At 50.3% G+C, this 27,202-nt stretch overlaps 1 protein-coding gene across 9 annotated transcripts; it reads left to right on the top strand.

The window, feature by feature from the left end:
- The first annotated feature begins 939 nt into the window (after positions 1 to 939).
- On the top strand, positions 940 to 26,877 carry Mok (MOK protein kinase). 9 transcript variants are annotated; one of them, XM_090344867.1, is made up of 12 exons: positions 940 to 1,115; positions 7,595 to 7,709; positions 9,698 to 9,787; positions 11,436 to 11,506; positions 18,417 to 18,495; positions 19,078 to 19,126; positions 21,491 to 21,669; positions 24,312 to 24,413; positions 25,373 to 25,546; positions 25,961 to 26,075; positions 26,262 to 26,450; positions 26,542 to 26,704. In XM_090344867.1, exons 1-12 carry the CDS (start codon positions 1,109 to 1,111, stop codon positions 26,620 to 26,622), a joined length of 1,251 nt encoding a protein of 416 aa, XP_090200993.1. In that variant the 5' UTR covers positions 940 to 1,108; the 3' UTR covers positions 26,623 to 26,704. The 9 variants fall into 9 exon arrangements, with proteins under 9 accessions (XP_090200993.1, XP_090200992.1, XP_090200991.1 ...); XM_090344866.1 differs by having other exon boundaries at positions 26,262 to 26,462; positions 26,554 to 26,704; XM_090344865.1 differs by having other exon boundaries at positions 26,262 to 26,462.
- Positions 26,878 to 27,202: the final 325 nt, after the last annotated feature.

The following is a 27,202-nucleotide window of genomic DNA, read 5'->3' as shown; positions in this document are numbered from 1 at the left end:
AAAAAAAAAAAAATTCAACATAGTCCTGAGATCCAATAGCGGCTATGTATCTGTTTTTAGTTGCTTTTTTGTTTTTATGTGTTGCCAGTTATGAGGTTTGAACTCAGGGCCTGGGCACTGTTGCTGAGCTTCTTTGCTCAAGGCTAGCTCTACCACTTGAGCCACACAACCACTTCTGGCCTTTTCTGTTTATATGGTGTCAAGGAATCGAACCCAAGACTTTGTGCATGCTAGGCAAGCACTCTACCACTGAGCCACCATCCCAGCCCCCTGTGTGTCATTTTTTAGTTGGGTGACATTTTTCCTGTCTCTCTTGTCCTGTTGTAATCTAGACTGGCTGCTCTCTAGACCTTTGCCTGGCTGCTGCTGTTTGCTCATCCCAAGAAGCACACTCCATATCTTCTGTGTTAAGATTCCTTTCCTCTCAAGTCCAAGTTTTGCGTTTTACCCCTAGTTTCCTTTTGTTTGGGTTCTGAACATCCACCAGTGGCTGCCCCCAAAAAATTTACTGAATTAAAAAGAAAACAATACATAGAGTTAATGTCGAAAAATAAAACAGAAAAAGAGAACCTTACACAATTACTGCACCGTCGTTAGGTCTCAGGCTGGCAGGTGCTCAAACTGTAGCAGGAGCCGGGAATTAATTGGTGCCAATTAGTGTCACGGCTCCCGAACCAGTTACAGTTGAGATCTATATTGCCTTGCTTCAGAAAGAGCCCAGGCCGCCAAGGTCGCCCACGCTCAGGGGCGGGGAATTATATTTAAATTTAAAGCAGAGCAGTTTTCATTGAAAGAGGTCAGTTGCTTAGCAACCGGGCTGAGGCTGCAGGCCGCACTGCGCACGCGCACACCCACCCGGCAGGCCTTTTTTCCCTTTCGCGCACGCGCAGGCCGTGGCCCGGGGCGTGCAGGGCCCGGCGGTTGCTAGGGAGACAGGAATACAATATGGCGGCGGAATCCTAACGCTCCCCGGCCTGGGGCCATCGTGGCGGTCCTCGCGCCGGACCCGGCCTCGGGGAAGCGGACGGCGGGGTGCCGCCTTTTCCGCGCTCTTCCTTTTCTGTTCCGTGCCGGTGAGGGGCCGCCGCCGCCGGCGTCCGCGTCCGGAATGAAAAGTGAGAGGGGCCGGGGAAGCGGCCCGGGGCCCCCGAGGGCTTTGTGGGATCCGGGGAGCCGCCGGGGCCTCGTGGGGCCCGGGTGGCGGTCCGGCGGGCGGGGGGCGGCGGGGAGCCGGGCGTGGGGACGGCGGGGGGCGGCGGAGAGCCGGGCGTGGGGACGGCGGGGGGCGGCGGGCTGGCAGGCGGCGGGGGGCGGCGGGGGGCGGCGGGCTGGCAGGCGGCGGGGGGCGGCGGGGAGCCGGGCGGCGACGGGGAGCCGGGCGGCGGCGGGAGCCGGGCGGCGGCGGTCTGGCTGGCAGGGGGCGGGCGGCGGGCGGCGGCGGGCCAGGGCCAGGGCCTTGCCAGGCCGCCTCTTAGCTCCTTGAAGGTAACTGGACGCGCCCGGCGGTGCCCGGCTGGCTCCCGGGCGGCGCGGGCCGCGGGTCGCCCCTCCTCGGCGGAGCGCGGGGCCGGGCGGCGTGGGTGCTGGGCTCGCGCAGTCGTGTTGAGCTCGGAACCGTTACAAACGGTGACTGGAGGGAGCGTCGGGAAGGGCGACTTGTGGTCAGTCACCCGAGAGGGTGTAATGCGGGGAAGAGAGGGTGGGTGCGCGTGTGCGTGCCTGTGTGTGTGCGTGTGTGCCTGTGTGTGCGCTCGCGCGTGTGTGTGCATGTGTGTGCGTGCCTGTGTGTGCACGCGCGCGCACGTGTGCGTGCGTGCCTGTGTGTGTGCATGCCTGTGCGTGCCTGTGTGCGCGTGCATGTGTGTGTGCGTGTGGGCCTGTGTGTGCACGCGCGCGCACGTGTGCATGCGTGCCTGTGTGTGTGTGTGCGTGCCTGTGTGTGCATGTGTGCGCGCTCATGTGTGTGTGCGTGTGGGCCTGTGTGTGTGTGCGTGCCTGTGTGTGCATGTGTGCGCGCTCATGTGTGTGTGCGTGTGTGCCTGTGTGTGTGTGCGTGCCTGTGTGTGTACGTGACTGTGCCCGTGTGTGTGCGTGCGTGCGCATGTGTGCACCTGTGACAGTCCAGCCAGGACACACAGGGATACAGACGTTAGGGTCATTGGTGGTGGGTAGCCAGAGGTGCAGAAACAAGAGCAGCCCCTGCGCCCTGCAGAGGATGGTAACTTACCACGTGGTCATCCGTATGCGGTGTCAGCTGCATAACAGCTGGGGAAATGGCCCAGCACTGGAGCACCTGCCTAGCACACGCACCCACCCAAGTTCTAAGCCCAGTGCTTAGAACTAAATTACATAACACATTTAAGTAAGTCCTCTCATTCACCCTTCCAAGGCATTTTTGTTTTTCTCTATTGTATTTTCATCAACGTGTTACAAAGCCCAGAAAAGTTTACACTTACATACACATATTTTAGACTACATTCCTCTCATCATTCTTCCCAATTTTTTTCTTCCTTTTTTTTTTTTTCCTGTTGATCATGGGACTTCAACTCTGGGCCTGGACACTGTCCCTGAGTTCTTCAGCTCAAGGCTACCAACCTACCCTTTGAGCCACAGTGCCACTTCCAGTGGTTAATTGGAGAGGAGAATCTCACAGACTTTAGTGCCCTGGCTGGTTTTGAACCATGATCCTCAGATCTCAGCCTCCTGAGAAGCTAGGATTACAGGCGTGAGCCACTGTGCCTGGCTCTTCCCTGGGTTTTTTTTTTTTTTTTTGCTTTTTTTTTTTTTTGGCCAGTCCTGGGCTTGAGCTCAGGGCCTGAGCACTGTCCTTGGACTTTCTCAAGGCTAGAGCTCTACCACTTGAGCCTCAGCACCACTTCCGGCTTTTTTCTATGTATCTGAGGAATCGATTCCAGGTCTTCGTGCATGCTAGACAAGCACTCTACCACTAGGCCAAACTCCTGACTCTCTTTCCAAGTTTTTAAATTGAAATTTTTCAATTTTTTTTTTTTTTGCCAGTCCTGGGGATTGAACTCAGGGCCTGAACACTGTCCTTGGGCTTTCTCAATGCTAGAGCTCTACCACTTGAGCCTCAGCACCACTTCTGGCTTTTTCTGTGTATGTGGTGCCAAGGAATTGAACCTAGGTCTTCGTGCATGCTAGGCAAGCACTCTACCACTAGGCCACACTCCCACCTGTACTGAGAAGTTGTGTTGAGTACATTGAGCTAGGCATTGGTGGCTCACACCTATAATCCTAACTGGAGGCCAGGCATCATATGCATAAAACTGTGTTTGAAGGAGGAGCGAAAAAGAAAGAAGGAGAAGGAAAGAGAGAGAGAGAGAGAGAGAGAGAGAGAGAGAGAGAGAGAGAGAGAGATTACTTCCTTAGAGATTGCAGCTGTTGTTCTCAGTTCTGAGGAGATTCAGGACGAGGGCAAGGCATTGCAGACTAATAAAACCCCTTTGTCACCCTTGACTGTGCCTCCATGGATTTTCTCAACTCTGAGGTTATTATCACGTTGCTGAGATTTAAAAAGCTCTGTTGAAGCCAGCCAGGACAGGAAGCCTTTCTGCCCAAGGCTGGCTGGGCCACTCTACCACCTGAGCCACAGCCTCATTTCCAGCCTTTTGGCCCTTAATTGGATAAACCTTGTCTGACCTGGCTTTGAACTTTGGTCTTCAGATATCATCCCTCTGAGTAGTTAGGATTACCGGCATGAGCCACCGCACCCAGCTTGGTTCCAAAGTTTTTTGTTTTTTGGGGTTTTTTTTGCCAGTCCTGGGCTTGAGCTCAGGACGTAAGTACTGTCCTTGGACTTTCTCAAGGCCAGAGCTCTACCACTTGAGCCTCAGCACCACTTCTGGCTTTTTTCTATGTATGGGGTACCAAGGAATCTAACCCGGGTCTTTGTGCATGCTAGGCAAGCACTTTAACCACTAGGCTAGACTCCCGGCCCCGGTTCCAAAGTTTTAAGAGCTGGTTGTTCCATGCTTTTTGTTGGGTAGTGATTGCAAATTGTTGGCCTGAGGTGACACTAGTGTGTCAAGGTAGATAGGGTGCCTTCACTGCCTGAGGGCCAACTTTATGGGAAGCTGAGCCAGACCATGATGTTTGTTCATGTTCTCTCATAACCGAGCCTCAGCACCACTTCCGGATTTTTCTGTGTATGTGGTGCCAAGGAATTGAACCTGGGTCTTTGTGCATGCTAGGCAGGCACTCTACCACCAGGCCAAACTCTGGGTCCCTTTATCATTGTTTCTTTTGCAGAAGGTGCCACTGGTATGTTGGCAACTTTCTGTGTTTCTTAGGGGCTCTCATCGGCCAGGCCAGTCATGTGGAAAGCATCTGTTACTCCACCATGTTGTGGCTGTCCTGTCACTCTTCCGCTGTGCTGATGGGTTCTGCCTGCTCCTGGAAGAGCTACAGCAGCATGGCCCAGAGATTCATTCCAGGGAGACTCCCTGGCCTGCCCTCTCTGTCTTACTGCTCCCTCATGAACCCATATGAGCGGCTCAACCTCTCTGAGCCTTAGCCCTCCATTTAGAAGTGGGGCCAGTGGAGTGCTTGGGGCATAGCACTGTTGAGAACTGGCTCCTGCCACCTGAATCTTAGTACCTAGTGCCATTTTCAGTTAAGGAGCCAGAGCTCATTGGAGAAATGGAGATCTCATATGGCCAGAAAGCAAGGGAATACTGAGAAACAACAAGGCAGGGACTGCAGCCAAGTAGTAGGGCACTTGGCTAACATGTGCAAGGCATTGGGTTTGAATCCTAGGTATCCCACCCCCCCCCCCCAGCAATCCCACATGGCAGGGAGTTGTCTAGGAGGCCAAGAGTCAACGGTGGGATTGCTCAGTGGCTAATGCTGAGTCAGAGTGAACAACAAAATAAGTAGTGTTGACTTATTCCAGAGTATAAAATTAACACCCAAAGACTCATAATAAGTGATAGAATAAGTTTAAAAAATGGGGAAAAATGAAAAAGCCTCCTTTTGAAACTTCAGATAATGTATTGCAAGCTCTGCTTTCACAGAGGGAAGGATGATGCATCACTTTTTTGCTTGCTGAGCGTTCTAATATTGACTTTATCATAATGTTCATCTACCATCTCCAAAACTACCATCTCCAAAAAAGATTTTTTTTTTGTCAGTCCTGGGCTTGGGCTCAGGGCCTGAGCACTGTCCTTGGGTTTTCCCAAGGCTAGAGCTCTACACTTGAGCCTCAGCACCACTTCCGGCTTTTTTCATTTCCATGTGTGTGGTACCGAGGAATCAAACCCGGTCTTTGTGCGTGCTGGGTGAGCCCTCTACCACTAGGCCAGCTCCCGGCCCTGCACTGAAGATCTTTGAGAGCAAGTTCACACCTTAGGAGTTTTTGTTACTTGTTTTTGTGTTGGTACTGGGACTTGAACTCTGGGCCTTGGCATTGTCCCTGAGCTATTTTGCTCAAGGCTAATACTCTACCATTTGAGCCACACAGCTACACTTCTACCTTTTTTGGGCAATTGCTTGTAGATGCAAGTCTCAGCCAGTTTGGAATGGCTTTGAACTGTGATCCTCATAGCCTGTCATTCTGAGGGGCATGAGCCACTGTTGCCCAACATCTTAGGGTTGTTTGTTTTTGTCTTTGTGTTCATGGACCAGCACCTGGTATGCAGATACCCACTCATCTGATAGTTTATTGCCTCTTTTCTAGTAATTTCCCTCTGGCCAACATTTCTTCCATGTGAGATGTATGTGGGTCAGGGGTTTGCAGGGAAGCAGATACTGCAGTTTCCTCCCTGGAGGGAGCCATGACCCAGTTCCTCAGTTCTTCTGCTTACAGGAAGGCGTCACTGGTGGGCTCCTCTTACTGCATACTGGCCTCCCTTTCTCACAGACTCCAGAACCACTCCACATTTTCCTATTAAATTGTGACTTTTTTTTTTCCTGTGGGTCATGGGGCTTGAACCCTGGGCCTGGGCACTGTCCCTGAGCTCTTCAGCTCAAGACTACTGCCCTATCCCTGGAGCCACAGCCCCACTTCTGTTTTCTAGTGAGTAATTGGAGATAAGAGTCTCAAGGTCTTTGAATCTTGATCCTCAGATCTCAGCCTCCTGAGTAGGTAGGATTACAAGCATGAACCACTGCACCCAGCTTAAAGAGTAGTAACTTTTTACAGACAGTTACCTCCTGCAACTCAGATATGGTAGATAACACCTCACTTCTTTGCTGTCAGTTGTGGGGCTTGAATTCGATGTCTGGGCGCTGCTCCTGAGCCCTTCTGCTCAAGGCTGCTGCTCTACCACTTTGAGGCACAATACCACTTCTGGTTTTCTAGTGGTTCATTGGAGATAAGGGTCTGATGGGAACTTTCCTGCCCAGGCTGGCCTTGAACCATGACGCTCACGTCTCAGCCTCTTGAGTAGCTAGAATCACAGGCGTGAGCCACCAGCACCCAGCAGTACCTTATTCTTGAGAAGATCTGTGCAGAAGAAAGTATGGACTAGCAGGCCGAGGTGGGCATTGGCTGCAGGCCTTGTTGGTAACAGATGCTCCCATCACAGGGAAAAAGCAGGGGATTCTGGCAGAGGGTGTTCTGCAAAATAGTTGACCACTATCACTGCCATCAAAACAGGGAAAATGTAGGGAACTCAGGTGAAGAGGAGCCTAGTGCTTGCTGCAGGTGATCCGGGCCTGTAATCCTGCCTACTCAGAGGCGGAGATCTGGAGCATGAGGCTTGAGCCAGGTCATGGAGAACAGTTCAGGAGACTCCTTCTCCACTGATAGCCAGCAAAAAGCTGGCCTGGCTCGTGATGGAGTACCAGCTGAGCAAGCAGCTGGAGGTCTTACGTTCAAGGGCAGGTACTGACTAGATAGGTAGCCAGCCTAATGAGTCATAACTATTTGTTTTGTCAGGTTTGCAGCACTGTGTTGCTACTGCTGCTGCTGCTCCTCCTCCTCCTCCTTTTTGCCAGAGCTGGGGCTTCAACCCAGGGCCTGAGCACTGTCCTTGTGTTCTCTCAAGGCTAGAACTCTACCACTTGAACCATGATACCACGTGCAGCTTTTTCTGTGTATGTGGTACAGAGGATTCCAACCCAGGACTTTGTGCATGCTAGGCAAGCACTCTACCACAAGGCCACACTCCTGGCCTGGGAAGGAACTCCTTTTACCTGTGTCCATCATTGTCTGAATGCACCTTGACCTGGAGAAGGGAATGGGAGGCTTACAGCTGTGGCGATGGTGGTGCCAGAACCAGGCAGATGCTGTCAGCCTTGAGAACTGCAGGAAGCTGCCGCTGAGTGGGTGCCCTGTCGGCTTGGGGGTGAATGATGGCACTTGCCCGTGCCTGCTTGAGTAACCCTTGTCACTGTGTGGTGGCTAGCCTCTCGCCAGCCAGCGTGCTGGTGAGGTGATTCCTGCTTACAAAGGGAGTAGGGGAGTAAGCAGGGAGCTTTGTGGGTGCCACACAGCTGAGCTTCTCCTTGTGGGAAGACAATGTGAACTGGAAAACCGGTGCTCAGTATATGCTATGAAATATCAAATTTATCAATTATTGCTTCATATGGAGTAATATAAAATATATCGTAAACTTCTTTTCTCATATTATAGACTATAAAGTAATTGGAAAAATAGGAGAGGGAACGTTTTCTGAAGTTATGAAGATGCAGAGCCTAAGAGACGGAAACCACTATGCATGCAAGCAAATGAAGCAGCACTTTGACAGGTAGGCCTGCCAGTGGGCCTGACATCTAATACCCATGCGCCTTTAATGAGTGTGAATGATTGACACTTAAGATGCATGCAAATTTTTTTGCATTGACTTTTTTTTTTCCTCTTCCAATTTAATGAGTTTACATAAAGGAATAAAAATCATTAAGAAAAAATACAAAGCCGGGTGTGGTGGCTCACACCTATAATCCTAGCTACTCTGAGGCTGACATCTGAGGATCAAGGTTCAAAGCTGCCCAGGCACTAAAGACTGTGAGACCCTTATGTCCAATTAACAACTAGAAAATGGGAGTGGAGCTGTGGTTCAAGGGGTAGGGCGGTAGCCTTGAGCTGAAGAGCTCAGAGATATCACCTAGGCCCAGAGTTCAAGCCCAAGACCAACACAAATAAATAAATACAAAAAGTGCAAGGATTTGAACAAAGTTTACACTTTTTCTGAAACAGCTCATCTCATTACCTCACAATATTCATGTACATCGGCAGTGCCTGTTCTAATGATGGTACTAAGTTTCAGGAAGAACATATGCTGTTACTAATGTCTCCTTGGAAACCGATCCCCTTCTAGTTAGTCAAAATTCTATACTGTAGCCAGCCCAGGTTCCCATGAGCCTTTTCTTTTTTTGTCGGTCCTGAGGCTTGGATTACAAGTATGAGCCATCACACCCAGCTCCTTAAGACTCTTAACTCTGTTAGTCACTCGAAAACTGTAAATGGAGCTATGTCTCAGTGTGCTAGAGAACTAGCCTTGAGCAAAAGAGCCCAGGGACATGACTCAGGTCCTGAGTTCAAACCTCATGACTGACAACAATAAATAAATAAAATTAAAATATAAGGAATTTTCATGCCTGGGATCCTAACTACTCAGGAGGCTGAGATGGGAGTCATAGTTTGAAGCCAGCTTAGGCAGAGAAGTTCCCATGAGACTCTTATCTCCAACATACTACTCAAAAAAGCCCAAAGTGCTTCTCTAGCTCAAGTGGTGATCACTAGCCTTCAGCACAAAGAGGCCCCAGTAGAGCATTTAGGCCCTGAGTTCAAGCCCCAGGCCCAGCAAAATGGATAAAAAAATAAAATAAAGAGAAGCGGGATGGATCTATTCCTGAAACGTAGGCGTGAGCCACCATGCCCGGCCCCCCTTCTATTTTTTTTATGATATTAGATGGGGAGAATTTAAATGGGTATTGTAAGCTATAAAACCCTTGATTTGAATGCTGGTGGTGTAGCTCTGCAATAAATTTGCCTGGCATGTGGGAGGCCTTGCGTTCATCCCTAGTATTAAGGAAAAGAAAAAAGAATTTTGATTTTTTTTTTTTTTTTGGTGGGTCATGGGGCTTGAACTCGGCCTGGGCGCTGTCCCTGAGCTCTTCAGCTCAAGGCTGCCACCCTACCCCTGGGCCTGGGTACTGTCCCTGAGCTCTTCAGCTCAAGGCTACCGTCCTACCCTTGAGCCAAGCCCCACTTCCCATTTTCTAGAGGTTAATTGGAGATAAGAGTCTCAGGTCCTTTTGTACCAGGCTGGTTTTGAACCTTGATCCTCAGATCTCAGCCTCTTGAGTTAGCTAGGATTATAGGTTTGAGCCACTGTTCCTGGCAAGAACTTTGATTTTCAGAAAATAATGCAGAAAGGGCCAGGAGTTTGGCGTAGTGGTAGAGTGCTTGCCTAGCATGCACAAAATCTGGGTTCAATTCCTCAGTATCATGTATATAGAAAAAAAAGCCAGAAGTGGTGCTGAGGTTCAAGTGGTAGAGCTCCGGCATTGAGAAAGTCCAAGGACAGTGCTCAGGCCCTGAGCTCAAGCCCAGGACTGGCAAAAAAAAAAAAAAGAAAAGAATGCAGAAATAAGTTTTATTTCAGTGTCTCATGGGGAAAATAAAATCTGACTGACTTGTATGTATATTATGAAGCTAGTAAGCATGCTTTAATAACTAGTGTTACAGTTGGCCTAATTGTAAACAAGATATCTGTTTTTTCCTACAAAATAGTATCGACCAAGTGAACAACCTGCGGGAGATACAAGCCCTGAGGCGCCTGAACCCACACCCCAACATCCTTACCCTGTACGAAGTGGTTTTGTAAGTATATCTAGAGCCTGACAAGTGACCTCGCCTTAGCACTTCTCTCTTAAGGACACTGTGGTTAGTCACTGAGAGTATTTGCTGGTCCCACAGCATCACAGGGCCTCTGCTTAGGTGAGCCTGGTTACAAACACTCTGCAGGACTTGGTGAGGCCAGACAGCACAGCCAACTGGTATTTTGGGGTCCTTGCATCTCTCCTTGTCCTTGCTGGCCACAGCTTTGCTGTTTCCACAGCCTTTCTTATGATCACTGTTATCATTGCTGAGCAATTTTCATTTCTGTTCTAATTATAGAACAGTTTCCAAAATGTTTACCTACTAATAGGAAGTCCCTGGGCACCATCTGTGGGTGCCCACTCCGGCTCCTCAGGCTCCCCAGCAGGGAGTGGGGCTGCGGGGTTCAGGATGTGCTAGAGGAGTGCTCACAGTGAAGGATCCCCTTGCCCCTGCCATGGAAGCTGTGGAAGCGTCTGTGGGGAGTTGGAACTGTTAAATCAGCCACAGGACTCCAGCCTCTGCCACTGAAGTGTGGGGGATTTTTAACACTGGATAAGATACTTGCAAACTCAAGACCACATGGTAGCTGTGTGCCTCCTCCTTGGCAGGGGTCTGGAGACCAGAGTTTGCATTGCATACAAGAGGCAAAGTGCTGCAGCATGCATGCGTTTTACTGTACTTTATAGAATGTCCTGTGGTCCCCCTCAGCATTCCAAGGCTCCGCAGTGTGGGATCTGTGGTCGGGACCCAAGTGAATGAGAAATTTAGCCCAAGTGTTTTGTGCCTGCCTAGTGCAGCGAGTGCAGCACACGGTGAAAGGGGGTGCCATCTCCTCTCCCCTCTCCCAGATTCGGGTGTTTGCTCCTCACTGTCAGTTTTCTCCAGCACATACAGTGGTTTAGTAAATTCACATGGAACATGCAGTAAGCATGAAGGAAATTCATTTTTATTTTTTTATTTTATTTATATTATATATATTATATATCTATCTATATATTTCTTTTGACACTGTCCTTGGGTTTTCTCAAGGCTAGTGCTCTACCACTTAAGCCACAGCACCACTTCTAGCTTTTTCTATGTATGTGGTACCAAGGAATCAAACCCAGGTCTTTGTGCATGCTAGGCAAGCACTTTACCACTAGGCCAACTCCTGGCCTATCTATCTATCTATCTATCTATGTTTAAAAGGGATTTAAAATTTTTTGCTTAAAGTGTTTTAAAATAATAATACTTAAAATTTTAATTTAAAAATTAAATCCTCTATAGCAGGGCGTGGTGGTTCACGCCTATAATCCTAGCTACTCAGGAGGCTGAGATCTGAGGATCGTGGTTCAAAGCCAGCTCAGACACTAAAGTCTGTGAGACTCTTATCTCCAGTTAACCACTAGAGAACAGAAAGTGGTACTGTGACTGAAGGGGTAGGGTGATTGCCTTGAGCTGAAGAGCTCAGGGACAGCGCCCAGGCCCAGAGCTCAAACCCCACGACCGATCAAAAAAAAAAAATCCTCTAATATTCCAGTAATTACATAGCAGTCTTCATTGGTGTGGGAATTCTTTGTGTTCACCAGAAATAAGCACAACTAAATTAGATATTTGATTCTATTTTCTGCTTAAGACAAAAGAATTTAAAACTTGCTTTCTTCTTCAGTGACAGAAAATCTGGTTCTCTTGCACTAATATGTGAACTTATGGACATGAATATTTATGAGCTAATTCGAGGTATGTAGACTTTTGAAAGCTAATCTGAGGTACTCTTCTGTGGTTCACATATGCCTTGTAGTTCTTTGGGTCACGGGCCACTGCCCCACAGTGCTTTGCAAGTTCTTGGGCAGACAGTGCTGGACTGTGTGCTATAGGAAAGTGTTTCCTGGCCCCTTACCTACTGAAAGCACATTTGCAAACAGAAGGAAAGCCCCAAGGAATATAGGCCATAGGAAGCAGAACCCCACAGCCTTCTTCACGCAGGGCCCTGTACACATGTGCTGTTGTACTCTGAAGTCTGTCCCTGCCTTTTTCTTTACTTTCTTCTGTACTGTGCTCAAAACAAGGCAGGCACAACATTGAAAACCCAGGTACTTGTGACTCACACCTATAATGCTAGCTACTCAGGAGACCTGAGACCTAAGAATCACAGTTTGAAGCCTGCCCTGGCAGGAAAGTCTGTAAGGCTCATCTTCAGTTAACCACCAAAAAAGCTGAAACTGGAGCTGTGAGCCACTGCGCCCCACAAGAAACTCTTATCTCCAATTAACCATCAGAAAACCTTGAGCTGAAGAGCTCAGGGATAGCGCCCAGGCCTAGAGTTTAAGCCACATGACCAATCAACTTAAAAAAAAAAAAAATCAAGCAGAAAAAGGAAAGGAGGGGCCAAGAGTTTGGCCTAGTGGTAAAGTGCTTGCCTAGCATGCACGAAGACCTGGGTTTGATTTCTCAGTTCCACATACATAGAAAAAAGTCTAAGGACAGTGCTCAGGCCCTGAGCTCAAGCCCAGGACTGGCCAAAAAAAAGAAAAGAAAAGAAAGAAAAAAGAAAGAAGTGACCAGGCGTGCTGGTTCCCCCTATAATCTTAGCTACTCAGGAGGCTGAGATCTGAAGATCAAGGTTCAAAGCCAGCCTGGGTACAAAAAGACCTGAGACTTTTATCTCCAATTAACCTCTAGAAAATGGGAAGTGGGGCTTGGCTCCAAGGGTAGGGCGGTAGCCTTGAGCTGAAGAGCTCAGTGACAATGCCCAGGCCCAGGGGCAGGGTGATAGCCTTGAGCTGAAGAGCTTTGGTTTCAGTTCAGAGTCCAGCAGTATAAGGTATATATCTTAGAATTATGTTGCTATCTAAGGTATGGATACTTTAAGACTTAAGGGAATTGGGATTTTCTCACCTGTTGGCAAAGCTTTATTTAGAACAAATGTCTAATATCTGGGAGTTGAGAGATTGTGTAACTGGAGACACTGAAGCCATTTCTTTATTAGACCCACAATCCTTAGCAAGCCAGGCCTGGTGCCTTGCCTGTCACGCAGCATCCTGGTCATTGAAAGCAGCTCTTCCTGAGACACTACTTCCTAGTGGCCGGGCATGAGGATTTGGGAGACCCAAGTCTTAAACCCAGCGACTGGAGATGTGTATGAGATAATAAAGCTGCAGGCAAGGCGTGGGGAAAGGCGCCAGCAAAGGCAGTACTCGCGGGCTCTGTGGCTCTCAGGTTTGCGGCAGCAGCCTGATTTGAAGGTGGAGGCTGTGTCCTTCTGAGGTTACAAGATCACCATTTTTGGGCAAATGAGAAATGGATGATTTCCACAAAATGGCCCTCAAGTTCCTGAAAAGGACCCTGCTGTTAAAGCCCTGTGAAGTTGCCGTGCAACCTCTAAATTAGTGATCCGGAAGCCAGCTAAAGCAGGGAGCTATGGCAAGTATGGAGCCTGGATCAGAGAGGTAGGAAGTCCCAAATGAGTCAGTGCAGAGGAGACAAGGCAGCTGTGTGCAGGCTGGGGATGGGCAGTACATTCCCCCCCAACCCGGTGGAGTCTTAGAGGGGAGGCCTTACTCTTTGGAGGGTTACATTCATAGAGATGGCTTCCAGTCCTGGCTGCTGCAGGAGGTTCATATTTACAACCGAAAGCCCCTTTCAGAAAGTGCCTGACAGAAGCCTGGGGACCACGGACTTCAACATGACGTCCATGTCTTTTTCTTTTTCTTTTTGGTGGGTCATGTGACTTGCACTCAGCCTGGCCCCTGTCCCTGAGCTCTTCAGCTCAAGGCTACCACCCTTGATCCAAGCCCTACTTCTCATTTTCTTGAGGTCAATTGAAGATAAGAGTCTCAGGTCCTTTTGTGCCTGGGCTGGCTTTGAACCTTGATCCTTAGATCTCAGCTTCCTGAGTAGCTAGGATTACAGGTGAGCCACCTCGCCTGGCCATGTCTGTCCGCCCTTCCTTCCTTCCTTCCTCCCTCCCTCCCTCCTTCCCTCTCCTCCTCCTCCTTCTTCTTCTTCTTCCCCTCTCTCTGTCTCTCTCTGTCTCTCTGTCTCTCTCTGTCTCTGTCTGTCTGTCTGTCTGTCTGTCTGTCTGTCTCTCTCTCTCTCTCTCTCTCTCTCTCTCTCTCTCTCTTTCTCTTTCTCTTTCTCTTTCTCTGTTTCTTTGGACTTGAACTCTGGGCTTGGTTGCTGCCCCTGAGCTCTTCAGCTCAAGGCTACCGCCCCACCTCTGGAGCCACAGCACCACTTCGGTATTCTGGTTATTGATTGGAGATGAGAATCTGAGGACTTTTTAGTGCCCAGGCTGGCTTTGAACCTTGATCTTCAGATTTCAGCCTCCTAAGTAGCTAGGAATACAGGTGTAAGCAACCGTGCCTGGCAGATGTCATTTCTTTCATAGGCAGAGTTTCTAAGATGCTTCTAGCCATACAGTGTTCAGGATACTGAAACTTGGGAAAACAGCTGGCAGGGCTGGCCATGGTGACTCACCCCTTTAATCCCAGCTGTGCTGGAAAGGCAGATTGTAACTGTTCCTCCTTCACAAATGAGGAAACTGAAGCTTGTGGGATTCGTTAATAATCCAGATGAAAACTGCTAAGAACTGGCAGAGCCAGGACGATGACTCCCATCTACTTGTGACTTTATCTTTGCACCATGTTGTTTTTCTGGGGCTCTCCCGGCCCTAGGTCCAAGCCTGATGTGACAGGCCCTGCCACCTGTCTGTTTTGCAAATAATACCTACTAGATGGATTCAGTTGTATTTTTTTTGGCACCACAGTGCCACTTCCTCAGTAATATTTTTATATTTTATGAACTCTGACCCATTAATTATAAGATGCAGCACTTTTTATGTAGCAACAAGAAGGAAACGTTTCCAGTTCAGCTATGACATAAAGCTTTACCATGTAGCAATTTTATCTTTACCAAAAGAATACTTTTAGTTCTATTTATTTTTTTCTGTGCATGTATAAGAAACAGTAGAACATAAATGCATTTGTGACTGCATTCCTAATCTCTTCTTTGGCATTAGACCCTGAGTGGGTGATGTCTTGGTTCTCGTGCCATCAGCCTCTATGGCTTTCAGCAGGCGGTGACCCCATCCTGGCACCTCTGGACAGCATGGCTGACAGCACCGGTCCCTGTTGTAGCCATGTGCTTTTATGTGCGCCTTGCCCCTGGACTGGATAGGTCATGGTGGGATCTGCAGAGGCTCTGGTGGACACTGACCACTGAGGCCATCCTCACCTTTGGCCTCTGCAGTCACCATGTGTTATCAGCTGTGCATGTGGCAGTGCAGCCAGTCCTATGATCTCAGCCCTGCTTTCAGGTAAGGAATGTGAATTTCACAACGAGTTGAGATTTTTCCACTTGTGCTTGGTCTGAGGTGACCCAGCCTCAGAGTGCAGAGCTGGAGACCCTGTCCTGTGTGTGCCGCTGTAATTGGTGGCTCAGGCTTTGCTCAGCCTGTACCCCACCCGTGACCCTGTGCTCTGTTCTGGCTTTTGCTCCAGAACATGTGTGTACAGGTGTGGATATAAAGGCCCTTGACTGTGCCTGAGGGGCCCAACATACACCCCCAAGCCTGAGCAGTAGAGCAGGGCTAGAATGTCGTTGTGGAGGTGAGGACAGACACAGGGCTGGCTTTCCTTCAAATGATGCTGACTTAGTGAATGCTCAAGTCTGCCCCTGTGCACTCGTAGCTCTATTTTGCATGATTGAGATGAGATGTGACTTTCATAGAGAGTGGAAACACATGGTGAAGCCTCCAGGGGTTGCTGAGGCTGGGGCTCCAGCCGCTGAGGACTGGGGGTGGCAGGGCCCCCGAGGGGCCTACTCAGGCTACTGCATTTGTTTGTTCCATCACCTTGGGCTGGAAGCCTGGAACAGGGGCTGGTGGACTTAGTCCAGCCTGCTGCTCCATCCTGTTGCTGCACTGCCTTGCCCCTGGGGGACCACCCTTAGAGGTGGCCGGAGGAGAGAACCAGCCCAGGACCACAGTTAGGGGATGGGCCAGGGAAACAGGGAGGCACGGAAGGTGGGACCCCGACAGGACTCACAAGCTGGGACCAAGGGCAGGAAAGAAATGCAGATTCTGGCTTGGAGGTTGGCCTGGTGCAGATTCCTAGGCTCTATACTTGAGCCATTGATCTACGAGATCTGGAATTTGGACTTGAAAGCTACCTGTGTGTGGACATGCACATGGGTGCCTGTATTGTGACTAGAACTCAAAACCTTGCACTCTCACTCAAGGCTGCCACTCTACCACTTGAGCCATATCTTCACTTTTCAGCTTTTTTTCCCCCTCTAGTCCCAGGGATTGAACTCAGGGTCTGAGCACTGTCAAGGCTAGAGCTCTATCACTGGAGCCACAGCACCATTTCTGGCTTTTTCTATGTATGTGGTACCAAAGAATGGAACCCAGGCCTTCGTGCATGCTAGGCAAGCACTCTACCACTAGGCCAAACTCCCGGCCTTCACGTTCAGCTTTTTGGTGGTTAATTGGAGGTAAGAGTCTTATAGACTTTTGTGCTGGCCTGGCTGCGAGCTGCACTCCTCAGTTCTCAGCCTCCTGAGTCTAGGGCTGTAGGCCTCAGCCACTAGTACCTGGCTGGGATCTGGTTTTTAAAAGTTCCACGGCTGGCCCAGTGCTGATGGCTCTCACCTATAATTCAAGCCACTCAGGAGGCTGAGATCTGAAGATCACAGTTTGAAGCCAGCCAGAGCAGGAAAGTCCCCATGAGACTCTCATCTCCAGTACACTCAGAAACCAGAGGTGGCGCTGTGACTCAAAAGTTACAGAGGGCTAGCCTTGAGCACACAGAGGCTCAGGGATAGCACCTGGGTCTGAGTTTAAGCCCAACAACAACAACAACAAAAGATTCCTGGCTGGTTGTGAAGACTGGGTGGAGGAAGCTTTTTCTGACGGTCTTCCTTCTGTAGGTTCAGGTTCAGAAGAGTGCCGTGCCAGTTTTTGCCTGTGGGGTGTGGACCCCATGAGGAGGAGCCGTTCTCACCAGACCTTCTGGAGGGCAGGCTTTCGCCTGGCCCTTAGGCACTGAGTTGTGACAGTGCCTCAGAGCTCAGCCTCCTGAGTAGCCAGGATTACAGGCGTGAGCCAACGTGCCTGGCTAGCCTCTAGAATTCTTAAAGTTTAGGAAAGTTAACAAAGTCCTAATTTTAATTCTTTTGCTTTCAGTTCTAGGAAACATAATAAGCTAGGTGAACCAATAAAAAGATGATATTACATGAAAAAGTTAATTGCACTGATATGTTTTAAAATTTTAATTTCTGGTACTTAGACATTACAAACATGCTTAATTATGTAGAGAAAAAAAATGCAGGGCCGGGAGTTTGGCCTAGTGATTAAAGTGCTTGCCTAGCATGCATGAAGACCCGGGTTCGATTCCTCGGTACCACATACATAGAAAAAAGTCGGAAGTGGTGCTGAGGCTCAAGTGGTAGAGCTCTAGCCTTGAGAAAGTCCAAGGACAGTGCTCAGGCCCTGAGCTCAAGCCCAGGACTGGCAAAAAAAAAAAAAAAATGCATTTACTTACAAAGAGAAGTCACACACTTCCAGTCCATGGTACCTAATAGTTGATATATTTAAGGAGAAAGGAAGTGGGCTTCTGATCTGCTAAACAGCCATGATCACCTTGAAGATTTGGAAAACTAAAAGTGGCCACCATTGGACTGCAGTCAATTAAAATGTGACCTTTTCTTTGTTTTTTTTTTTTTTTTTTTGTTTTTTTTTTTTTGCCAATCCTGGGCTTGAGCTCAGGGCCTGAGCACTGTCCTTGGACTTTCTCAAGGCTAGAGCTCTACCACTTGAGCCTCAGCACCACTTCTGGCTTTTTTTCTATGTATGTGGTACCGAGGAATTGAACCTGGGTCTTCATGCATGCTAGGCAAGCACTTTAACCACTAGGCCAAACTCCCGACCCCTAATAATGTTACCTTTTATGGAAAATTGTTCTTGGTGTTGAGTTGGTGTGCTGGGTTCTCTGTGGTGCTGGGATGGCGTGCTGGGTTCTCTGTGGTGCTGGGATGGTGTGCTGAGAGCAGAGAACACAGGGAGGGCTGCAGCCTGAAGGGCTGCCCTGGGCTCTGCCTCTGCCACACCATGCTGCATGGCCTGTGCTGTGAAAGGGGCTCATGTGCCCTGTGGACCCACGGCCATCAGCAGCTCTTCAGCTGGGTGGTGTGTGCTCTCTTCCCCAGGGCCAGGTGCCTTGGTGCCTCAGCTATGCGGAGGCTGAGGTGGGAAGACCACAGAGTCCAAGAGTTTGAATCCAGCCTGGGCAAGAGAGAACATGTCTCAGGAGAATGAATCAAATGGAGATCCCCATCTAGACAGGAAGACACAGGGTTTTGGGTGACTCACACACTTTGAAAGGGAGTCCCACAAGGTCAGGGTCATCAAATCCACTTCACTCCCACAGAAATCAGTAATCAGTTGCTCTGTGACTTTAACCAGCTGGTGCAGTAGGTAGGCTTTGTAATGGTACAATTTTTCTGTGTGCTTTGTATTTCCTTTAACTACTTCCGATGATTTTTCACAGAGGATCTCAGATTTTTACATACCCCTAAATAAAAGTGAGTTCTATGATTTGTAAAGGAAAGCTGCGCCCTTGCTAACCATGTCTGCCTGTCTCTTCCTCAGGGCGAAGACACCCACTGTCAGAAAGAAGAATCATGCACTATATGTACCAGCTGTGCAAATCCCTCGATCACATGCACAGGTACTGCACCTGCTGGGTGGCTAGTACACCACACAGCTCCAGTCCTGACCCAGTCCAGTGTAACCGGTGGTGGGAGGCAGTGGCAGACTGGGGAAGGAGGGCAGGGATGGTCAAAATACTGTGTGCCTGTACACAACACACGGAACAGAACAGTGTCGCTGGCTGAGATTGGATCAGAAGGTCAGACCCATTGTCTGAGCTGGGAGCTGGTGGCTCCTGCCTGTAATGTCAACTACTCAAGAAGCTGAGATCTAGGGATTGCAATTTGAAGCCAGCTCAGGCAGAAAAGCCCAATTAACCACCAAAAGGCTAGATGTGGAGCTGTGGCTCAAGTGGTAAAGCACCAGCCTTAAGCAAAGAAGCTAACTCTGAGCTGACCTTGAGCCACGATCCTATATCCATCTCCCATATAGCTAGGATGATAGGTTTTTGTTGGTTGAGATGGGGTCTCATGAACTGTGCGCCAGGGCTGGCCTTGAACTTCTGTCTTCCTAATCTGCTTCCCAAATAGCTAGGATTATAGATGTGTACCACTTTTGTACTTGGCTAATTCTATTTTTATCTATTCTATATGAAATGCAGAAATGGAATATTTCACAGAGATGTAAAACCAGAAAATATACTAATAAAGGTAAGAATTTAATGTGAATACCCTATACCACAGTAGAGATAGAATTGGAAACTGGATGTGCTATCAGTCCTAGATAGCTGGAGAATGTGTTTTGTTATTGTCATTGTTTTGGCGTTTTTTGTTGTCATTTCAGTACCAGGACTTGAACTCAGAGTCTAAGCATTGCCTCTAAACTTTTGCTCAAAACTAGTATTCTACACTTGAGCTACAGCTCTACTTCCAGCCTTTTGGTGGTTAATTGGAGGTAAAAGTTTCATGGACTTTCATGCCCAGGCTGGTTTTGAACCATGATCCATAGATCTCAGCTTGCTGAGTTGCTAAGATTACAGGTTTGAGGGCAGGAGTTTGGCCTAGTGGTACAGTGCTTGCCTAGCATGCATAAAGACCCGGGTTCGATTCCTCGGTACCACATACATAGGAAAAAGCCAGAAGTGGTGCTGAGGCTCAAGTGGTAGAGCTCTAGTCTTGAGAAAGTCCAAGGACAGTGCTCAGGCCCTGAGCTCAAGCCCAGGACTGGCAAAAAAAAAAAAAAAAAAAGCTCTGGTGTTGTTTTGTTTTTGTTTTTGTTTTTGGTGGGTCTTGGGGCTTTAACTCTGGGACTGGCCACTGTCCCTGAGTTCTGCTCAAGGCTACTGCCTGAGCTATATCCCCATTTCCTGTTTTCTAATGGTTAATTGGAGATGAATCTTATTCATGTTCTTTAGTGCCTCTGCTGGCTTTTTTTTGGCGGGGGGGGGGGGGTCGGTCATGGGGATTGAACTTGGCCTGGGCGTTGTCCCTGAGCTCTTCAGCTCACGGCTACCACCCTACCCTTGAGCCAAGCCCCACTTCCCATTTTCTAGAGGTTCATTGGAGATAAGAGTCTCAGGTTCTTTAGTGCCTGGGCTGGCTTTGAACCTTGATCCTCAGATCTCAGCCTCCTGAGTAGCCAGGATGACAGGTGTGAGCCGCCCTGCCTTTCTTATGGTATGTTCTTGTTTCGTTTTCAGTTCTAGGGAGGAAAGTCAGGGTCTAGCACCTGGCAGACTGACTCTTTGTCATCAAGCTGTGTTCCCAGTCTTTATCTTTTGTTGTTGTTGTTGGTGGTTTTTTTTTTTTTTTTGCCAGTCCTGGGCTTGAGCTCAGGGCCTGAGCACTGTCCTTGGGCTTTCTCAAGGCTAGAGTTCTACCACCTGAGCCTCAGCACCACTTCTGGCTTTTTTTTTTTTCTATGTATGTGGTACTGAGGAATTGAACCGGGTCTTCCTGCATAGTAGGCAAGCACTCTACCACTAGGCCAAACTCCCGGCCCCCAGTCTTTATCTTCTAAATTATTTCTCCCTTCCAGTTTGGAAAAGATTTACTTAGTGCATGTCAGTGTGATTGGCTACACACCTGTGGGAAGACACTTACGGACCCCTCCCACACAGCCATTCCAGAGCCAGACCCAGGGTGATGGAGGCACCCAGGTGGTCCATCTGACTCCAGTGATTTGGAATCTTGTCTTGGAAGTTCCTCTCCAATACAACCTTCACTGCTGAGTTTAAAAGTGTACCCTGTGGCTGGGAGTTTGGCCTAGTGGTAGAGTGCTTGCCTAGTATGCACAAAGACCCGGGTTCGATTCCTTGGTAACACATACATAGAAAAAAGCCAGAAGTGTTGCTGTGGCTCGATTGGTAGAGCTCTAGCCTTGAGAAAATCCAGGGACAGTGCTCAGGCCTTGAGTCCAAGCCCAGGATTGGGTGGGGGAGGGTACCTGTGCCATTTTTTGTGGTATCCTGTATTGAGACTCACCCCCCTGAAGCAGAGCCCCCTGAAGTCACATGGCTGCAAGAGCCCATGAGCAGTGAGCTGAGGACTGAGCCACCCCTAAGTTGGTGGCCTGGGAGGGTGGAGGGCTGATGTGGGAACGAACCTGAAGACATAGAAGACAGGTTCTGTGGCTCACATCCTACAACCCTAGTTTATTCTGGTGGCTGAGATCCGAGAATCATGGTTTAAAGCCAACCCGGGCAGTAAAGTCCACTAGATTCTATCGCCAGCTAACAAGCAAATTGACCAACTGGAATCATGGTCCAAGTAATAGAGGGCCAGCCATGAGCAAGTGTTTACTTGAGCAAGAGCACAAGGCCCCGATTTCAAGCCACAATACCAATACACATTTTTTAAAAAATACAGTAAGTGGGCTGGGAATGTGACCTAGTGCTTGCCTGGCATGCATGAATCCAGTACCACATAAAGAGAAAAGGCCCAGAGTGGCATTGTAGCTCAAGTGGTAGAGGGCTAGCCTTAAGCAAAAGATGCTCAAGGACAGTGCCCAGGCCTGAGCTCAAGCCCCAGGCTTGCAGGGTGAGTGGATTCTTGTCCCTACCCTCTTCTGTGCAGCAGGACATCCTGAAGCTCGGCGACTTTGGATCCTGCCGGAGTGTCTACTCTAAGCAGCCATACACAGAGTACATCTCCACACGCTGGTACCGCGCCCCCGAGTGCCTCCTCACCGATGGCTTCTACACCTACAAGATGGACCTGTGGAGCGCAGGCTGCGTGTTCTACGAGATCGCCAGGTAGCTTGCGCCTGAGCCCACCTCTTCTGGGCGCTGTCCCTGCGCTTTTTTCTCTTGTGGTTCAAGGCTAGCCTTCCACCACTTGAGTCACAGCTCCACATTTGCTTGATTGGAGTGAAAGTCTCATGGCTTTCCTGCCTGGGCTGGTGTTGAACCAAGAGCCTTAGATCTCAGCCTTCTGAGTAGCTAGGATTGCAAGTGTGAGTCACTGAGGCTGGACTCATTTTACTTCTTGTTAAGTCATTGTCCTTGCTTGCTTTCCTGTGGCGGGGAATGGTCTCCATTGGGCTTGATCCTGGGTGATTCAGACTGGTGTTCTCCACAGAGGAGCAGCAAGCGTACTGCTTGCTGCAAGCCTTCCCTGGTGGTAGGCGAGGCTCTTGGGACCTTCTCTTAGCCGTTCATGGTAGTGGGTAGTGTGTCCACCCACAGAGGAGGAGCAGGCAGCTTGCTTGCTTCCTTCCTTCGTTCCTTCGTTCCTTCGTTCCTTCCTTCCTTCCTTCCTTCCTTCCTTTCTTCCTTCCTTCCCTCCTTCCTTTCTTCCTTCCTTCCCTCCTTCCTTTCTTCCTTCCTTCCCTCCTTCCTTTTTTTTTTTTTTGTAGGTCACGGGGCTTGATCTCTGCCTGGGCGCTGTCCCTGAGCTCTTCAGCTCAAGGCTACCACCCTACCTTTGAGCCAAACCCCACTTCCCATTTTCTAGAGGTTAATTGGAGATCAGAGTCTCAAGTCCTTTTGTGCCCGGGCTGGCTTTGAACCTTGATCCTCAGATCTCAGCCTCCAGAATAGCTAGGATTACAGGAGTGAGCCAGCACGCCCAGCTCTGCTGGACTTTTCTACCTTCTACCGAAGTCAGATCTCAAGTGAGATCTCGGCTAGCTGTTCCTGGTTCCTCCCTTCCTCCCCTCCGCCTTCCCTTCAATCCTTCCATCCCCATCCCTCCTGCCTCCTCTCCCTTCCTCTCCCTTCTTCCTCTTCTCTATCCTCTCACACTTCCCACTGTCCCCCCTCCCCTCCCATCTCTCTTCCTTCTCCTTTTCCCCTTCTCGCCCTCCTCTTCTCTCTTCCTTCCTCCTGTGCCTTCGGGCTCTGTCTCCGGGAGGAGTGGTGATCAAAGTAGGTTGAGCATGTTCCTGCTCAGAGTATCTGGCTACAGCAGCCAGGGAAGGGAGGGCATGTCCTCTTGCTCCAGGTGAGGCATCAGGTGGGCAGGGACGAGGGGGACTCCCCGTGCTCCCTGCTCAGCTGGCTTCTGTAAACATAGGCACAGATGGACCTTTAGGCCATGCTGCCTTTGATTCTAGAGTGTGGCCCTAAGACTTGTCATGTGAGGGAGTTAACTGAATAGCTGCTTCATTCTAGCCCAAAGTGCTGATGACTATTGTTTTTTTCTTTTTTTTTGCCAGTTTCTGGGGCTTGAACTCAGGGCCTGAGCACTGTTCTTAGGCTTTCTCAAGGCTAGTGGTCTACCACCTGAGCCACAGCACCACCTCCAGTTTTTTCTCTGTATATGGTACCAAGGAATGGAACCCAGGTCTTTGTGCATGCTAGGCAAGCACTCTACCCCTAGGCCAAACTCCCAGCCCCCCTGATGACTATTCTTACCCTGGGCTAAGATCCTTTGGGTTGGTTTGGAACGATGGTAATTGAACATGGTGGCTGACAGCATCCTACCAGTCTGTTGTTGGGTCCTAGTGCTCGGCCTTACCTGATCAGCGTCCCTGTGTCATTCTTTCGTCTCCTTCCGAGAAGGTGACTGCCCTTTGCTGATAGAAGCTCCTTCTCTTGCTGCCAGAGCTGTGTTTAAGTTTTCTTTGTGGCTTATAAAATAAGGGGTCTGCACGCAGGGCCTGGGTGCTGTTCCTGAGCCACTTTGTGCTCTAGACTACCACTCTACCACTTGAGACACAGCACCTCTTCAGGGGTTTGAGTTGTTAATTGGTGCTGGGCTAGCTTCGGGTCTCCATCTTTAGATCTCAGCCTCCTGAGTAGATGAATGGAATTTTTGTGTGTGTGCTGGTACTGGGGCTTGACCTCAGGCCTGATTGCTGTCCTGAATGTTTTGCTCAAGGCTAGCAGATAGAACCACCATTCCATTTTTGGCTTTTTGGTGGTTAATTGGAGAGAGGAGTCTCATGGACTTTCCTGCTTGGGGTAGCTTCAAACCATGAGCCTCAGATCTTGGCTTCCTGAGTGGCTAGGATTATAGGCGTGAGCCACGAGTCTTTTAGCTTTTTTGCTGGTTCATTGGAGATAAGAGTTAGATTGTCTTCCTTGGCTGGCCTTGAACTGGAATCCTCAGACCTCAGTCTCCTGAGTAGCCATGAGTCTAGCTGTGAGCCACTAGTTCCCAGCCATGAGCTGAATATTTAAATATAGATCTAAAATAGTGTTTCCCCTCCCCAGATCTGTGAAAGCTTGGAAGTCTGAAGTGTTCCTTAGAATTCACCTGTCACAGACCTACCCCATGCCCCTGGGTTTGTCAGCAGAACTTACCCTGGCTGACCCGAGGCCCTGTGCTTTCAGCATTTGTGACGTGAGCCTGCCTGCCTGCCTTAGAAGCACATGTAGGCTGGCTGAGGGGCTGGCTGTGGGCGGAGTCAGTCCCCAGCAGCCTCCCCCTCACCGCAGTCATGCCCTTGCAGTCTGCAGCCCCTCTTCCCAGGAGCCAATGAACTTGACCAGATCTCAAAGATCCATGATGTGATTGGCACGCCTGCTCAGAGAACCTTGACCAAGTTCAAGCAGTAAGTGTCGTGTCCCCTGAGGAGAGGATGTGGCCCGCTGCCCAGCCTCACTGGGTTCCCACTGCAGGAAGAGGGCAGCCTGTCCCTTTGGGGGGGTGAATGAGGGTGGGCTCTTTCTTGGGCATCATTGAACATCCCAGGGTCTCTACAGGCCCGCAAGTTGGGCTGTGTATACCGACTTATACGGCACTTAGAATCCCTTGGAAAGGAAGTTCCCAGTCAGCAAGACCACCCTGGGATTGAACTCAAGGCCTCATACTTGGCTGGACAGGTGCTCCATCAGTCAGGCCATACTGTCTTGTCATCTTTTTTTTTTTTTTTTTTTTTTTTTTTTTTTGTCGGTCGTGGGGCTTGAACTCTGGGCCTGGGCGTTGTCCCTGAGCTCTTCAGCTCAAGGCTACCGCCCTGCCCCTTGAGCCACAGCGCCACTTCCAGTTTTCTGGTGGTTAATTAGAGATAAGAGGCTCATGGACTTTAGTACCCAGGCTGGCTTTGAACCGTGATCTTCAGATCTCAGCCTCCTGAGTAGCTAGAATTACAGGTGTGAGCCACCGTGATCAGCCACACTGTCTTTTCTAAAACTCCTCACTGTGGGAAGTGACATCCATCGTTTATGGGATAGGTAGGAAAGAGGTGCCAGCCCATGCTGGGCAGAGCCCTGGCCTGGTCCAGTAAAGGCTCTTCAGTGCCCACAGTGCACGCCTCACCCTCTGCAGCCCCTGCTTCTAGAGCAGTTTGAAGTTCACAGCACGGCTGGGCAGCACATCCCGAAGGCGGCTCTGCTCAGTGTTCACAGGCCCAGGTCCCTCTCTGGCTCCCCCCTCATGCAGTTGGGTGTTCTCTTGGGGCTGCTCCCTTTCTCAGACTTCCTTTGGTGTGGGTCCCTTAGATTGGGGTGCTGCCTGGCTGAGCACTCTAATAACGGCGTGATGGTTTATTGTCATTGGGTTTTAATGCAGGTCGAGAGCTATGAGTTTTGATTTTCCTTTTAAAAAGGGATCGGGAATTCCTCCGCCGCCTACCAACCTGTCCCCGCACTGCCTCTCCCTCCTGCACTCGATGGTGGTCTACGACCCCGACGACAGAATCGCCGCCCACCAGGCCCTGCAGCACCCCTACTTCCAGGAGCAGAGGTAGGCCCTGCAGCACCCCTACTTCCAGGAGCAAGGTGGGGCTCCTGAGGAGCTGGCCTCATGGAGCAGCTCTTATCTTCTTCCTAGGCCCGCTCCATGATGGGATGTGGAGTCTGTGGCCATTTGGGGGTGACGCCAAGGCTCCAATGGGTAAATACGAAGGGGCCTGGCCATGTCCAGTATAGACAACGCGAGTTGGCGGTGGGATTGTGGGACGCCGGAGAGCCAGCTCAGGCCTGTGGGGGCATGCCTGGCCTGCTGCCTGGCATGCGACTGCCCTGGGGCACTGCCAAGGTTTGGGTGGTTTCTGCTTCCACTCAGACCCTGTGGAGCTGTGCAGGAAGGAAAGGAGCCCCTCAGGGCCCCTCGTTGGCAGGTTGGAGATGCGGACATGGACTCTCTCCCTCCCTGCAGGATGGCCGAAGCCCGGGCTCTGGTCAGCCATAGGAGAGTGTTCTTCCCAGAGCGTTCTGCGGCACTGGAGCCGCTCGCTCACCACGGGCGCCCACGGGAGGCCCACAAGCAGCAGGTAGAGTCGGGGCCAGGGTCTCCCTGCAGCGGGAACCTCCAGGCTGCTCCTGGCCCTGCGATGCAAAGCCAGCCAGCGGGACAGCCGGGAGCAGGGCTGGAGTCAGGGTAGGAGAGGCGGGCACCTCCTGCCCTGGGCCCTGACCCTCCGTGCGGCCGTGAGCACCGACCTGTGTTCTCCTTCAAGAAGCAGCCCCCGAGGCATGAGGAAGACTGCGCCAAGAGACCCGGGCCCGACTGCCCTGTGGAGCTGCCCAGGCTGCGACTGTCGGCAGTGAGCAGACTGTCGCCGTGCACCAGCCCTGCGCTGCGGCCCGCACTGGGTGCAGGAGTGGATGGCAGAGTCCCCGTGCTGCTGCCCCTCAAGTGTGTGAATGTGAGTAAGAAGGTAAGCCTGGCCGCCTCCCTCCCCTGGATGCACTCCGCCCGGACCGCAGCCTCCCCATGTCCCTGCCCTTCCTTACCAGACAGGCCCGCAGAAGGACATGAAGCCCACCCTGAAGCAGTACCACCTGCCCACCATCACCAGGAAAGGTGGCGGCTGCTGAGACGCCAGTGTCCTTGTGGACAGGCTGCACAGGTGTGTCTGCAAGTGGATGAAAGCACAAGGAAATGCGGGCCGCCGGGCCGTGCAAGGGAGGCCCAAAGGCCCTGGACATGTGGCCCTGCGCCCCTGCTCTCCCGGCCTGGAGCTGCCTGGCCTCTGTGCTTCACCCAAGGCCCTGCACAATGCTCCAGCTGAATATATTTGTAAACCGCCCCATTCTAGGCTTTTATTTCATTTTCAAAACAAAGATCTGAAACGGGGAGTCTTTCGTAAATAGTGTGTGTGTGTGTGTGTGTGTGTGTGTGTGTGTGTGTGTGTGTGTGTGTGTGTGTATGCACCAGCCCTGGGACTTGAACTCAGGACCTAGGCACTGTCCCTGTGGTTGGATCAAAAACACTCAGCTTCATTTCTGATATTTTGTTGGTTAAAGAGTCTCACAGATGGGCCGGGAGTTTGGCCTAGTGGTTAAAGTGCTTGCCTAGCATGCACGAAGACCCGGGTTCGATTCCTCGGTACCACATACATAGAAAAAAAGCTGGAAGTGGTGCTGAGGCTCAAGTGGTAGAGCTCTAGCCTTGAGA

This window comes from Megascapheus bottae, chromosome 14, assembly GCF_031878675.1.
Source record: "Megascapheus bottae isolate mThoBot1 chromosome 14, mThoBot2.hap1, whole genome shotgun sequence".
In the NCBI taxonomy this organism is placed as follows: domain Eukaryota; kingdom Metazoa; phylum Chordata; class Mammalia; order Rodentia; family Geomyidae; genus Megascapheus; species Megascapheus bottae.
The sequence above is the reverse complement of the archived record's forward strand: the minus strand, read 5'-3'. Positions and strand labels throughout refer to the sequence as shown.